The sequence below is a fragment of the Aethina tumida genome, chromosome 6 (assembly GCF_024364675.1).
Source record: "Aethina tumida isolate Nest 87 chromosome 6, icAetTumi1.1, whole genome shotgun sequence".
NCBI lineage: Eukaryota > Metazoa > Arthropoda > Insecta > Coleoptera > Nitidulidae > Aethina > Aethina tumida.
The window spans coordinates 318,060-335,461 of record NC_065440.1 but is presented as its reverse complement, the minus strand read 5'-3'; the positions used below and the strand labels follow the sequence as shown (position 1 = coordinate 335,461).

The following is a 17,402-nucleotide window of genomic DNA, read 5'->3' as shown; positions in this document are numbered from 1 at the left end:
TTCACGTTTTCTCAATATTAATAATTATTGAAAATATACAATGGTTTTTCCTTATGCAAAAAAATGTCAGTATTGTAACTGATAACATTTGTTTAGCTGAAGTAGGTTGGTTGGAGACATTCTGTTTCTTAAGGGTCTTAAGTCACCACCTACTTACTCTTTGCCAAATCAATTGTTATAACATTCGTTAAGTTCAACCTTTTTGCCAAGTGTTTAAGTTAATTTTAAATCATTCAGTTGCTATTATAGTTATATTGTTTTAACCTGAGTTTTAATTATTCCCGTATTATAAATTTGAGTAAAGTAAAACAGTTAGTAGAAATTATCTAATATCGGTTTGGTGCAACATGTGAGTATTGAGAGTGATACATCACATTAGTTGAAGAAAATTTGTTCAACGAAAACAAAGGTTAATGATATTGAAATTAAACATTGAATGAAAATTAAAGTTTATTTGTTTAGAAGTTTAAGATTAAACAACAAAATTTGTGTACCTATTGACTGTACATGTTTTTCTTTTAATTTAGTATCATTTACCAGTTTGTTGTTGTTTTAATTGGTTGTTGTTGTTTTTGTTAAGTAAATATAAGATTAAGTCAAATTTATGAACAAAATGATTAGTTTGAAATAGTAGCTGTAGTAACTGAAAAATATTGATTAAGTAAATAATATTTTAACAACACAAATCTCCGGTATTGACAAAATCACGTCATTTGTTGTTTATTTAAATAGTGTACATTTAAATAGTGCAAACTTTGTTGATAATTCTTTTTATATAAGTAAAAATCCTATGTCTTTCTTTCCTTTTGTGTCACTCAGTTAAATAAAATGGGTTTAAAATAGCCCAAAAGAATCTAACAACAATAAGTTTGCATTAGTACTTTCTTCTAGATTCTCATGTTGGTAAAGATTTGGCCGATCTTGATTCCTGTACGTTTGGTTTTAATTCCAAGCACCAAATGTGGTGAGACTATATGAAGGTGATTTTTGCAAATTTCAAGGTTTTAATGTTTAGTATTAACGTAATAATGCGCAAATTTCTTAATACTATGATTTATTACCATTCTATTTTTTCCAATAGCTTTCTTATTAGCTCTATTGTGTTTTCGATTTCAGTGACAACAAATAAAAAAAATAGATTCAGTATTGTTAGATTTCTTCAAAATTTTATCTCAGTCATATATCACATATTTCAACAGAAAACTTGACACTTTCGGGTAACTAATTAGTTATAATAATTATATTACAGTATTAGTTTAGATAAGTGTCGAAGTGATGTATCCTTAAGTATTTATTTGATGTATTGTCATCATGTCTCATTTATATATAGAATGTTTTTTCCGGCTAATCTCTGAAATGGCTGGACCGATTTTGACGGGGCTTTTATTGGCAGGTAGCTAATGTAATAAGGAGTAACTTTTATCTTAGAAAAATTCTTTTATTTTAGAAAAATAAAGTAATGTTGCAATGTCCAAGTACTGTCCACTACCACGCGCAGCTCACGCGCAGATCACGCGCATACCACCGCTGGGCCGTCATGTCGGCGCCTCCCACCACTTCTCCCACAAATTAAGTATATTTGTATTCAATATTCAGATTTACATTGAAATTCTTAAATTATTTATAGGTTATTTTATTTAGTTAGTAACGTAGATAGTTGTTTTTTTCTAATATGAGAATGAGAAAACATGAGAAAGGCCAAAAGCCAAAGATTGCGACGTGAAAATGAATCTGGACAAGATAGGGAAAGTCGTTATACAAATTGTTGATTACGGATGTCCATTAGGGTGTCCGTTGTTTCCCAAATTGATTTTAAACTCTGCGGCGCCCTCTATATTTTTAGTAAATGGCCTAAAAAAAAAATTATCCAATCCATATAAGCTCTTAATTTTGATAATAAACCGTGCCACAAAGACGATTTATTTCCCATTTAAATAACATGGGGTTTTTGTACTTTTTGGAATTAATTTTTTCTTTGCGAAGCCAGTTCATACATTGCTGCGGCATCAAATTATTTTTGTAGGAAATTGAACGCTCTACAAAAAGTTTCTCTTAACATTTTTCGGAAAAATCACTTGCTTCAAAGTTATTCAAGGTCAAAGTTGAACTCAAAATAATTTTTCATTTTTTTTTTTTTCATTTTAAACAACAAATTACTATTATTTATATCAAAATTTATAATTTATTGCTGAAATATCTTATTTCAACTGTTTCATAACAAAAATTAGTGATAAATATCCCGATAACCTGAAAATGTAAATTACTATGCAAGTTAAACTTCAAATATTAGAAGTTATTGGTAAAATGGGACTAATTAAATAAATTTTTCAACACATCAATGAACACAATTTATTTTGTTAAACATTCTTTGGTGGCATTTGGAAATTTTTTTTTATATTCACTTACAATTTGAATAACATATTGTTTTTGATCTTCATGCTTAGCTAAAGTATTAATATATTCTTCAGTTAGTTTAACAGCTCGTTCTGCAGAATCATTGACCACTTTTAGATGCTTAACAATTTCCAAACCTTTTAAATAATCTGGGTGATCTGACCATGTGCATTATCTAATAGAAGAAAGTCTGTGTTGATATCAAATCTTTCAAAAAATTTGAGGGAAGTAGAATTAATGAAATAATCAACGTTTTTGTCAACAAACCAATCAAACTCTTCTGAATTGAAAATAAAACGTTTAGGAAGGTCAAACTGATCGTCTTCGTTTGATGTCAAAGCCGCTACCATTTTTCGCCTGACGTCAGAAGAATTATTTTCGTCGAAAAATGATAAAGCTGCTGCCTCAGGGCTCAAGTACCACAAATGGTTTCTAAATTTCGCTAAAACTGCTTCGGATAATTTTTTATCAATTGATCGATAATTATAAACTACTCTAATAAATTTAAGGTCTTGATTTGGAGCGGTTGCTGCTAATGGTGCCGTATACCAAAATGGAACATATACAAACACAATAAATAAACAAATTTCTAGTAAACTCTTTTCGTCTTCCTTCGTTAATTTAAAACAGTTTCGGAAAATATAAATTTTTAAGCAATAAATCGCTTTGGACATCCATCGAGCATGATGGAATGCTCCAGGTCAATAAAATTTTATATTTTCAGAGTTTATTGAGCCTAGAAATATTTTACTTAACTCCAAGAGTTCTCGGTAGTCATTCCGTGGTAATTTGTTGTTTAAAATGAAAAAAAAATGAAAAATTATTTTAAGTTCAACTTTGACCTTGAATAACTTTGAAGCAAGTGCTTTTTTCGAAAAATGTTATGAGAAACTTTTTGTAGAGCATTCAATTTCCTACAAAAATAATTCGATGCCGCAGCAATGTATGAACTGGCTTCGCAGAGAAAAAATTAATTCCAAAAAGTACAAAAACCCTATGTTATTTAAATGGGAAATAAATCTTCTTTGTGGCACGGTTTATTATCAAAATTAAGAGCTTATATGGATTGGATAATTTTTTTAGGCCATTTACTAAAAATATAGAGGGCGCTGCAGAGTTTAAAATCAATTTGGGAAATAACGGACACCCTAATGTCCATGTCTAGGTCGAATGAGAGTAGTTCTGAGAGGAATGAACGATAACAATTAGATAGAAGGCGTCTTTCATTGTTAAGAGCTCAAGAATCTTTGGAGTCACCGTCTAGAAAACGATCGTATTCAACACGCTATCGAACGAAGTCGCGAGTACATCTAGTTTAATATAAATTTTAAGAAGACAGTTTTCCAACCTTTATAAAGTGACAGATGGAAAAAAAGATATCTCTAATCTATAAGATATGGCAACACCGTGTTCAACATGGCAACATGCATCCCGAAATTGTCCTCAGTAATGTTTCTTGTTTATAACATTTTCCAGGGGGGCCAAGTGAATAGCGACGGAGGGGCAACAGATAGACGTTCGGAATCGCCGAAAAGGCACGACCTTTTTGTCTCGGGATGAGTTAGGGATTTTAATATTTGATTTTATAAATTGGTAATAGAAAATCCCCAAAATTGTCGAGATGAGCAGGGGAATATCTAGTGTCTTTAGTAAGAGAAAATAATTTACTAGATTTCAGAATAGTGTGTCATGGACGCTATAACTTGGTAGATTTTAGGTTATAGAAGACAGTCAGATGATGTTTTTACTTTAAGAAAATTTATTTCTGGTAAGAAACTTTTTATATAACCAACTTACGTAATTTAATTGTTTGTGTTTGTTATTTTATAAACCGTAAAATTAATATGTTTGTTTATTTTCATTAATTGAATTTGAAGTACAGATTCATTTGTAATAATTCATTCCATACTTCCTGCTTAGTTATTGCAAAATACTGAAAGTTACTTTTACAGCAGTTATATTATTTATACTTATGATATTACAGTTTTAATTTGGATGACTGTCGAAGTCTATATTCCATTCTATATTATTATAATATAAAATTTATATTATATTATATTTATATATAATTTATATATATATATATATATATATATATATATATATATATATATATATATATATATATAATATAATATTATTAATTATTATATTATATATAATATATATATAATTATATAATATAATATATATATAATTATATATAATATATATATAATTATTATATTATATATAATATAATATTATATAATATAATATTATATTATATATATATATATATATATATATATATATATATATATGTCGCAGCGCGGTCAGGATTATCGGCCATTTCGAATATTAAATAACACGCAAATAGTCCTTACAATGTAATTGAACTAACAGGCACAGGATTACAACTAATAGTCAAACAATTAGGAGTCGTATGAAACGCGGTGATCCCGACGGTTATGCCAAGCCAAGCCAAGACTTCTACACAGCTTCCCTGACGGAGCTTAACTGTCCGCCCTCGCAGGTCTCCTCTACCGTCACCCTCGGTTCGAGTACCATCCCCTGCTTAGCACTTCCGCTGATTCCACCCAAGTACTATAAGTATGCAACCCATAGTACTACTTGCGTTTCACATGAACCCTCCGACACGGCCATTCTGACAAGTCACACGTCCTCGTGTGATTTTCCTGCAAATTAAGTTCAAACAGTAATAGTTCATTCGGCTTTTTCTGACTAATATCAGACAATCATTAGTTTTATCAACCTTTCAAATCAAATGCATAAAAGTTTGCCCCAATGCGTGTTACATCTACGATATTTTCGAATATAAGACTAGAGTTTATCTATGGACATGAAAACCTCAAGATCTGCATCACTTAACCAGCAATACAGACTCGTCATCACTTAACCAGCGATGACTCTCAACAGAAATTATCACTTAACCAGCGATAAAATCTCTCGCCACTTAACCAGCGACGGCTCTCACTAGAAATTATCACTTAACCAGCGATAAAATCTCTTCGCCACTTTACCAGCGACGGCCCTCAACTTAATCAGTGTCCACACAGTTTTCAGTCCAATGATAAAATAATAATAAAAATATAAAAAAAATAAATAAAATTAAGATTTAAACTATTATTTACGTTGATTCTTCTTCTTCAGAAAAAGTGATTAAATCATCGTCATTGGGTACAAAGTTTTCTGGCATTTTCTTTATGCGGCATATGAAATAAATATCTGTTACAAGACACTCATAAAATAATTATTAAATATTTTACAATTAACTTCCCAAAATAAGACAACCGATTCCATTCAACACAGGTACTGTTTAAATCTATTTCAAAATATCCAAACATGAACATTGATAATAATTCAAATGCCTTTGTTTATATTCCCAATTAAACACATGAATCATCGTCTAAACAATGATCATCTACACACAACGTCTCTACATTGCCTCTGCCCCCTGCGCCATGATCAAAACCAACTGATTTTGCACTTGCAGTTACAAATCGACACATGTAAGACAATCCACAGTCTCATTACTTTCACTAGACTCAAACTGACGTCTCTTTCAGCGCAGTTCAACTGGAATATAACTTTCTGGCATTTTATAAGTTCGATTGCTACTTAATAACTTCAAAAATATAGATTACCATTCAATACCTCTGTCAGGAAGAAAACAACTCTAAACATAGGATCAAATTTTGTTTGGTGTCTGACTTTAGAGCGATCAAACATAACTTTATGATATTTATGTAAATTTTGTATACTTCATAAACTTGAAATACAAGATATTGAAAGTAGAATATGGGGCACTTGAGACAGACAGCGTAGGTGTGACGTCACGCCTCCCCCCTCCCCTCTGGCGCCAGTGGGGCACTTGAGACGAACAGCGTAGGAGTGACGTCACGACCCTGTCGGCACGTGCCGCCCATCTGTTTGGGTGGTTGCTGGCCTTTGTCGGCAAGTGAGCACGCGCCACCCCTCTGTTTGGGGCGGTTTGTAGCCTTTGTCGGCATGTGGGCACGCGCCACTCATCTGTTTGTGATGGTTTATAGCCTTTGTCGGTATGTGGGCAAGCGCCACCCTTGTCGTGGGCCACCTCAGACCAAAAGCGTAGGTGTGACGTCACGAGTGTATGATATGCGCACCTTTCGTGGGGCACTTCAGACCAAAAGCGTAGGTGTGACGTCACGAGTGTATGATATGCGCACCTTTCGTGGGGCACTTCAGACCAAAAGCGTAGGTGTGACGTCACGAGTGTATGATATGCGCACCTTTCGTGGGGCACTTCAGACCAAAAGCGTAGGTGTGACGTCACGAGTGTATGATATGCGCACCTTTCGTGGGGCACTTCAGACCAAAAGCGTAGAAGTGACGTCACGAGTGTATGAGTCATGGGCCACCACCACAGACCAAAAGCGTAGAAGTGACGTCATGAGTGTATGACATGCGCACCTTTCGTGGGCCACTTGAGTCCAAAAGCGAAGGAAGACGCGTATGCGCGCATTTGTTTATTTTACCTGTTCGTGGACCACTTCAGACCAAAAGCGTAGAAGTGACGTCACGAGTGTATGAGTCGTGGGCCACCTCAGGCCAAAAAACGTAGGAAGACGCAAGAGTGAATGAAAATGCAATTAATTTATAATTATGATTTTATTATTGTGTATTTATATAATGTATAATGTTTATTATTATTTCGTAACAATTTGAAATGTGGCAAGTGGCTTGGAGTAACCACCAATGAGTTGCTGACCTGTGAATACAAGCAAGTATTTTTCCGGTTCAAACTTCTCGATGTTGGCCTCCAGTACATGGGTCGCTCGATTCGGCAGAAACACTACAGTTTTTTCCAACTCCACCATGACACTTTTACCGAATGTGCCATTCACTATCCTCATCCCGAGTATCAAATGACCTTCTCCTTCCTGTAGACTGGTCAGCTTGGATATGGGTTTTCTGTTCTGATCGGTTACAGCGTTGATTTGTTGCAAATCCATGTTTCTGTTCACTGCTTAGAGAAATATTCATATAACATACATTTATACAAAAGTTATTAATTATTTGTACTTACCCTGATTAATGATGATGATAGTGATGATGATGGTGATGGTAAAGCTGCCACTGATGGAATGGCAGCGATGAGAATGAAAATGTAAAAAGTAAAGTTCACCCTCACCCTCCCGACCAATAATCACAAAATAGTGTTGGTGGTGGTGGTAGTAGTAGGCGTGACTTGACAGAGTAAATCCAACTTGTCTGTACAAGTTATCAAATCTCAACTTGAATGAACGACAATGATGCACAATAAAAATACCCTAGTCGTAAATTAAAATGTATGTAAATAAAACAATGAAATAGAGTATACAGTATTTATTTCACAAAATGGATAATATTTTTTACAAATATAATTACTAAACTGATAAACCTACAATAATTACAATATAAATTTAATTATTATTAATGTAACATTCGTACATATTCTAACAATTACAAACAATTATCGGTATGAAGAGGAAGAAAAGGAGAGGGGAATGCCGTTGTCAAGATTTCTATTATACTACATATTATACCATTTAACAAAATAATATTTTCAATGTCGCACCTGTGTAAAAGTACACAACTGTCTGCTCGATATAAATTTACACAATTAAATATCGGATCGTATGATAAACAAATTTCTTCGGACACTTTTTGAAATGTAACTGATAAACTGCTCATCTCCTCCGGTTGCTCAGTTGAAATATTCTGAATAATTCGAATAAAGTTTATCCATTCTTCAATGTCAAAGGACACGTTGGTTTCATCTTCACAGGTGTTCACTATTCTAACTACAGGTGTACAGTCTCTGACAACACTTAATCCACACTCAATTTCATATTGGCAAACATGACTGAATTCGTGGGTGGTGCAAAACAAAAGATGTTTTTCTTTCTGAATCTCTACTTGAAAGTTCCTCCACATGCGATCCAACTCGGCATTGTAATTGATGCCTTGCTCCGCAATATCCACAATTGTTGTTCCACAAGAGTCCGTAAAGTTCATCTCGTTGTCTTTTTCTTTTTACGTTATATATTATTACAATTTTATTCACTATTTAGTCTGCACGGACCGAGTTTTGAAACTCTACTAAACATACATACACATACACAAATAACGAAATCTCACCCAACTAACCCCCAGAAAATTGTACAACAGGTCTCGACAGATCTCAACATGTCTCTACAGGTTACTCTACAACGTTATTTTTGTCAATCCATTCTTCTTTCTTATATCCCAACCATTTGACGAGTAATAAATTACCCCGTCTACGTAAAACCTTTTCGATTAGAAACAGGTCAGGGTGTTTTGTCTTTTGCAGTTCTTGTTCATAAAAACCACCATTGATTATGGTACCCTCAAGATCTTTTAATATGTACGTTCTCGGATTGCTGTGCACCACTTTGAATATCTTGAAAACTTCAGCGGTCCAGTTTGGAGTGTATCCCTTTTCAAACACATGTTTTGCTTTGCTAATTCGTACAAAATCACCGACGGAAAATTTTCCCTGTCCCGTCCATATTTTAATGCCAGCATACACATCTCTGTATAAACGTTCTTCATTTTCCTTGTTCACATCCGACGGTCTCATTTTAATTGTTCGATGCACTGTATTGTTATAATCCGACACTATTTTAGGAATTACGTCTAGCCACTTGTATTCTCCATTCAGTGAAAAATGTTTATACAATTTCTCCTTTATTGTTCGTATTACACGTTCAGCCATCGCTGCTTTTTTGCTGCTAAACGTATTGTAATGATTTATGTTGTGCTGCTTCATCAGTCGCTCGAATGAACTGTTGAAATATTCTGTGCCCTGATCAGTTTGAAGATTTTTCGGTCGTCTGTCCGTCAGTATTTTTGCAAATGCTTTTGCCACCTCGGTCCCCGTCTTAGATTTTAATGGTTCCACCCATAAATACTTTGAGAAACTATCAATCACAACCAGTATGTATTTATAGTTTCTATTGTATTTGGCATACTTGTCCAATATTCCAAGATCTGATTGCCACAAATCATCCAATCCTTTAACAACGGTTTGTCTTCTTGGAAAATTTATACGCATCGGTCGGTGTAGTTCATTTACCAGGTCAATTTTATCGTTGTGGTGTTTGCGATTGTTGTAGTTTTTGTTGTTGTTGCTGCTACCATGTCGAGTCTGTTTAGCCATCTGTCAACTGAAGGGTTTCACTCACACTTTACTGATTATCTGATTGTGTCGCTGGATCTAATCGGTTCATGAGCCATGATATCCATTCTACAGTTTTATCCAATCTCTCTTTTATAACAATTATTTCGTATTCATGATCCTCAAACCTTTTATCTACATATTCCTTGTTTACTGCGTCGAGAAGGTTCGTGGCTGCCAAGACATTACACAATTTTCGACTTTTACAATCAATATTTCCGTCTCGAGTAAACTCAAAGGGTAGTAAGACGGGTTTGCAATTTTTATGATCCTTATTGGTGAACTCTTTGCGTGAGGACTGTCCGAACTTGTTCAGCCCCATTCTTACACTGATTAAAATGCATTAAATTTTTTTAATTTATTATTCTACTCTCTTTTAGTTCTTCAATGATTGAAATAATCTCATTGTCATGTGCGTTATTTCCGGCATGTTTTGACGAAACCAATAGTTTTAGACGTTGTACCAGTTCGTTTACATCATCCCAATAAACGTATTCGATGGGCTTATTCAACGTATTACAGGGTACTCGTCGTTGTTGCCGTCGTCGTTGTTGTTGTTGTTGTTGTCGCTGTACTTCCCATCCTCCTCCTCCTCCTCCTCCTCCTCCTCCTCTACTTCCATTGCCAGTTGATGAGCCCTTGTTTGATTGTTCCATAAGCGGCTTAATCACTTTTCTGTATTTCAGCGTATTCGTGCCTCTTATAGAGCCATTAGGTGCATAATTTCTTCGATGTACATTAGTACACTTTAAAATTTCTAAATACGCTTTTGTATCGTGTCTTGTAAAAAAAACGGGTCTTTTTTTAAACAACAACTCGTAAATGCCTTTTCGGCCGTCGTACGTTCGACCTCCAATTGTAAAACGATCCAGTTCGGTATCGAAATTAATTTCAGAATTTCCAATCAACCATCGCTCCGTTTCTACATCGTACTTTACACCGTACGTTTTATCGACCTCCCTATTTTTAGAGTCATTTAAATACAAGTCCAAGTATGAACGAGTCAAAGGAGTGTAGACGATAGTCGACATGTCGTTTGTGCTGTCATATGAACCATCACTGTTACTGTTCTTGGACAAAGTTGATTGTTCCGGATCGTAAAAAATTTCATCTACAGATTCTAACTGTTTGGAAACGTCATCGTCGTCATCGGCGTCCATTTTCTTCAATTGTGGTGGGTCGCTGTACAACTTTTGCTGTGTTGTTGCTGGTGTGGTCTGTTTTGCAGAATTTTTAAATTTGGCCGTCAATTCAGTTAATGGTTTGGTGATTGGGGTAAATAGTTCACCCAACACTGCTTCACTATCCAATTTGTCTTGTTTAAGTAACTGGTATTTTTTTCGTATGTTGCGGGATAATTCATCGATTTTACGCATAACCTGAGTATTGTTTGACGACATTGTCACGACTGTTTCCGTTGTATGTTAAACTTACACTTTTATATATTGATCAAATCCTTTTCGGAAGCGTCCATTGTCCAGAGGAAAATCTTTAATAATCACTAAACAACCATAATTTTCCCTCCAACAGTCGCAGCACAATTCCTTGAATCGTTCGTACGCCATGTCGGGAGACACATGTTCGTTGTACACATACTTTAAATTTTTCTCGTCCTGCCGAAATAGTACAATTACATTGCTGTTGTCGCGAATGAGTTGCTTGGATACACTGGTGTATGTTTGTGCTACAAACATGGCATCGATATTCTTGTGTCTACACATGGAGTAATACTCGCGAATTTTATTCTGTTTTTCACATATAACATCGTCAAATATAAATACCGAATTGCATTTAGCTTCCGACGGTTCAATCAACTCATCCTTGTTACTAAACTGAAAATATTCTATTCCTTTGACACGATTTAAAACGGCTTCGAGCAGTTTGTACTTTGGCTGATACAGAGTTTTTGAATATACGTAAATATTTTCAAAACGTACTCCGTTCGGATCGTAAATTAAAGCCAGTAGTGCATTTGTTTTTCCACAATTTGAAGGTCCAATAAACAGAGCTCTGAATGAGTTGGGTAACAATTCACCATGCCTTCTGTTTTTTACACCTGTTGCTGCTTCGTCATCAAGATAATCTAGATTTTCAATGGGTAACTTTTGACGTTGTTGTATGTACTGCATGATTGGTTTGTCTTACACTGAAGCAGTTTAAAATTTTGACTAAGTATATAAGTATTTTACAAAGGAATAAAACAAAAGATAAATTTACAGCAAAAAAAAAAATTATTGTTATTTCTTGAGCAACTCTCTTATAATGCCTAACATTTCAATTGTACATATCATAAGTTTATCGAAACTCTCTGGTTTACATAAAAATTGTAGACAGTGTGATGGATTTATTGCCTCTGAAGAATCGGACATCGAAGATAAGGACGGTGATGATGCGGTAATGTGTGAAGACAACTCAGCGTCTAAACCCATCAGTTGATTGCTTTCGTACACTGCACGGAATATGTAAAAACATTCACAAGTATCGGGTCCCTCGACAGTCGTTGGATTAGCCCAAATACATGATTCAAAATGTGTACCAGAAGATTCGGTGTAAATCTCGCGCACATTAACAACCTTCTCAATTTTATTTTTATACAGTTCAAGTCTCTTGATTTTTTCCCGATCTATACACGTTTGAATAAATTCTTCAATTTTTTCTAAGATGTACTTGATGATCGGTGACAGCGACGGCGCCGATGACGACGACGGCGACGAAGAGCTCGGTACCGATGACATTTCGAAACTAAACGTTAAATATAGACGGTTAATTAATTTATAGAAATTCATTACAAATACGGAAATATGAAAATATAATTTAGGTGAAGGGTTTATGTGTTACGACTCTGTGTCGATCCGCTAATGATAAACTGTTCCCACCCAACAAGTGGTTGCAATCTTATCAACCACAACAGGTTGAAGGATGTTTACGACCCTGTGTCGAACTGCTAATGATAAACGGCTCTACCCTATTTAGGATTGATTATAATCTTTAGGCAAACATTAAAATAGTTTTCTCTCAAAATATTTTTCCCACCCAACAAGCGGTTGCAATCTTATCAACCACAACAGGTTGAAGGATGTTTACGACCCTGTGTCGATCCGCTAATGATAAACTGTTCCCACCCAACAAGCGGTTGCAATCTTATCAACCACAACAGGTTGAAGGATGTTTACGACCCTGTGTCGAACTGCTAATGATAAACGGCTCTACCCTATTTAGGATTGATTATAATCTTTAGGCAAACATTAAAATAGTTTTCTCTCAAAATATTTTTCCCACCCAACAAGTGGTTGCAATCTTATCAACCACAACAGGTTGAAGGATGTTTACGACCCTGTGTCGATCCGCTAATGATAAACTGTTCCCACCCAACAAGTGGTTGCAATCTTATCAACCACAGCAGGTTGAAGGATGTTTACGACCCTGTGTCGAACTGCTAATGATAAACGGCTCTACCCTATTTAGGATTGATTATAATCATTAGGCAAACATTAAAATAGTTTTCTCTCAAAATATTTTTCCCACCCAACAAGTGGTTGCAATCTTATCAACCACAACAGGTTGAAGGATGTTTACGACCCTGTGTCGAATCGATAATGATAAACTGCTGTCATTTTTAGGATTTTTTTTTATTATGATATTTTTACTACTCGTACACACAATTAATTTTACAATACATTTCTTGGTGTAATTATTCTAACTACAGGTTTACATTTTAAATTTCTAAATCTAAACGGATTTTCGAAAACATCCCGCCAGCAATTCATTGCAACAATACTTTCACATTCCTTGTTCTTGTTGATGTTGCTGTTGTTGTTGTTGTTGTCCGCCGGTACGTCGACGTCGACAGGCTTGTTGGATTCCATGTGTTTACTAGTGTTGTGGACGTTGTGGTGTTTACACAATGAAATATTTTCTCGTTCTATTCACATTGTGATGCCGATATTCAACTTATATTTAAGTCACAGTGCGTACAATTTCACTTAGCGGTAGATACTCCAAAACACAATCGTGCACGATTACGCAATATGCCTTTGTTTTCTGGGGAAATGCGACCCTCGATTCAATTTCCAATTTAACATCTATAGTACCCAGTTTCAGTGCTGTATTTCTTTTGGAGCAATCAATAACAAATATGGTATTATCCTTAAACGTTGAATAATCGAGTAGAGGTTGCTTTACTTGGGATGCATCATGTTTGAAATTGTTAAAAAACTGAGTATAGTTGTAATGCGATTCGGTATAACTGTGTTTGGCAAAATTCAAACCCTGTCGTTCAGCTGGATAATATTCACCGTTCAACACGACCCGTACTTCCGAGGCGTGCATATTATCAAAGACGGTCGTATCAACCGAATCATTTTCTCTTTTGTCCGATTGAAAAGCAACAATTACAAATCGTGGACTCTCCACAGCTGTACATGTTTTGACACCCCAAATTTCCTTCGTTGATCCAGTTGTTAATTGCGGCAGTTCATGATATTCCCATCTTCTGAATGGTAAAAGTATAGGTTTATCATTTTTTATCGAATCCAACAATTTTATTTTCAGCATGTCATTTGGAACAACAATGGGTGCTTTTAGACAAATGTTGGTCATTTTGATGATACCTGAGGTGGGCGCTGTATCTTTCAAGGATTTACACACAATAGCATCTAGATCGCTTCGAGCTCTGACCAATCTTAAGGTGTGTTTGCCAAATTGAGCTAGTTTATAGTCGATAAATAGACCAAACAGATGATGCAGTGGTATTCTTAAAACAAACGTTGACTTGTTCTTGGTCGTAACTAGATTGTTTGGGTAACACCATCCTGCCGTACTCAAAATATTGCTATCCATTTGATTGTAACAAAGATATCCTCTAATTGTGGAGACGATTCCCGGTGTACGAACAGAGTCCACTTCTTTTCCGTTTAGTTCGTATGTGATATTGTCAAACATAAATGCACCAGCATTGTTGACCAGTGAAACTTCACCTTCACCTCCATCTCTTCTCAGCTCCCCTTCAATCACAATTGCCGCCTCGTGCATCAGTACCCAGGAATCCCTCTGGTTTATGGAGATTTCAATAACGTCATTATTATTGAACGATTTTATGTATGGGTAATAGGTGCGAGTTTCCATTTTTTGAATTGTTTCGTCGTACCGTGGTTTGCGGTAGACCTCGAACACCTGATTGTACAACGACATTGTAACCCAGTGATTGTAAAAACAATACGTTGTCTAGAGTCAAACGTTGCTTCGGCCTGCGCTTCTGCTTCTGCTTCTGTTTCTTATTTTGCTGTTGATAATTAAGCTGATTCACACACGATGACGGTTTTTCATATACTGATGGATTTGTACTGTTGTTGTCCGAATTATAGTAATCGAAAGTCAAACCCATTTTACGTGAGCTTTTTCAATTCCAATCGGATAATAATTTCCTCCCCTCGGAAATTAACAGGTTCAAAATTTTGATCCAAAATCTGCAGTGAAATGTTTGAAATTTGATTTCTGTTCACTACGGGGAGATAGATAATATGTCTTGGCGTTTCGTCAATCGCGTAGCCAGGGTTGCTGTCCAATGCAAATTCGTAGATGGTGTGTGTCGGTCTGTCCTTGTAAAATGCACCCGTGGTAATGTTACAGTCGATATGTAATGTTTTCACCTTTACTATATCCACAGGTAAGTCAGATTCGTAAAGTGTTCCTGTTTCTAGAAGTTTTGCCGAAAAACCCAACAATTTCCCAACAGAAGACGGTGTGCTGAAGTCAATTGCAAGTGTTTCGCTATATATTTCGCACTTGAGGGTGTTATGGTTAGGTTTTATCGATAAAATCTTTCCTTCCGCTAACTCGTCTTCAATGGAATCTTGAATAATTCTCTTTCGTAAATATTTTTCAATATCACTTATTTCATATGCACCCTCGGGGATTTCTATATATCCGATACGATTGGCTATGTTCCGGTAGTTAAACGTATTACAATTTGAATCAATATTCGGAATACTGTTGTACGAATGAAATCCAATTAAGGCGAGCCCGTACTGTACTTCGGGATCCAACTGAATAGGATTTACAAAATCGATATTTAATATGTGGCTGGTACTTGTAAGAGTAAATATATATGACATTGCTCTCACAACGTTTCAAATAAGACTGAGTAATAGTTTAGCTCACTGCTTATTTAACACAAAATAATAGAAAACGCAACAACAATAATAACAACAACAACAGCAATTGTGGATGTGTGTGTGCGTGTGTGTGTGCATGTGTGTGTGTGTGTGTGTGTGTGTGTGTGTGTGTGTGTCATCAAATAAAACTCAATTAAAATTAATGATTTTTCTTTATTATTATTATTATAGTATGACAAAGTATTCATTGTTTTATATTGTATAAAAATTTCAAGCAGTAACGACCACAGGATGACTCATTAAACTTCTGCTCAGGGTGTACATTGTAATAAATTTGACAATTTTTTCCCATGTATCGAATTATCTCCAACGGTGGTCGTAAATCCCCAAAACTATCATAATACTTGACTTGATTTCCTCTCTTTGCGTAACAAACCCAGTGAGTTCCGTAATTTGTTGAATCGTCCAGGTTCACGACGGCACTTTCGTTTTTCTTAGGATACAAAGGTAGAGCGTCACGCATAAAAACACCTCTAAAATAGGGTATTTTCAATTGTTTGGCAAATTTGATTATTTCATGATCGTAGAGTGCTCGTGCGGGCACTCTTATCGGTAGTTTTTTGGAATTTTTTCCAAGAACAAACCGTACCCTTTTGGGTTTTTTCGTAAGTACAATCCACTACCCTTTTTTCCTATTTGCTCCATGCGTTGATTGTGTCGTTTCTGTTCATCTAGATTCTTCTTCGCATTTTTCGCGTCGACTATTGTTTTTGCCACACCGGCAGCACCACCCATTAATGCTCCAAGACTTGATAAACCAGCGAGAATTGGCAGTAATGGCAGAATTCCTCCTTGTTTCGAACTAAACGGAATTGTTCTAGGTATCTTCACGTTTTTTCGACCCCCAATTCGTTTAGTGTTGACTTTGGCTATTTTTATTGCCGCTGCAGCGATTTTTCGTAGTGACTTGCTACCTGGTTTTATGTCGACCGATTTTAAAATCTTTTTATCGATTTTGTCGACAATGTCTTTCTTGAATGAAATTTTTGATTGGTGTTGTGTACGATGACCCATTCCGAGCTTCCTTTTTATCTTCATTCCCGTTGTTACAAGCCACGCGGCTGCTTTTTCACCCAAATTAGCGTTCTTGGCTTTTACTCGGTTCCACGCCTCGTTTTCCAAAACAAAGTCTGCCTTGTGTCTATCCTGCAGCGATTTATTTTCCTCGTAGGCAATGTCGTGTCGTTTACAGGCTTTGTCCAACTCGTTGATACCTGTATCACCTCTCGCTAGTCGTTTTTTCAATTTTGTACCAGGACCACAGTACTGATAAAATGGTATATGTAATTCAAACGGTAAGTTGTCAATAACAGAGTTTAATAAACCATTACCGCGATACTCAATGACCAACATTGAAATGAAATGTCAACACTCTGTACATCATATTTATCACCGATGTTTTCAATCAGTGAGGTAATTGAAAAAAACATTCAAATTTATTTGTAACGTATATTTTTAATATTAAATTCTTTCTCAATACAATATATATATATATAAAATATTATTTATGCCGTCTTTTTGCATCGAGGGAGACGGCTATTCCCCTCGCTGTTGCACTTGATGAATCCGCAATGATGCGGAGCCGTCTAGCCTCTATTTGGAGACCAGCAAGT

General features: G+C 35.5%; 1 protein-coding gene across 1 annotated transcript; it reads right to left on the bottom strand.

Moving 5' to 3' along the window:
• Positions 1-15,927: 15,927 nt before the first annotated feature.
• LOC126265911 (uncharacterized) lies at positions 15,928-17,142 on the bottom strand. Its single transcript, XM_049968813.1, has one exon. It carries the CDS (start codon positions 17,140-17,142, stop codon positions 16,336-16,338), a length of 807 nt encoding a protein of 268 aa, XP_049824770.1. The 3' UTR covers positions 15,928-16,335.
• Positions 17,143-17,402: the final 260 nt, after the last annotated feature.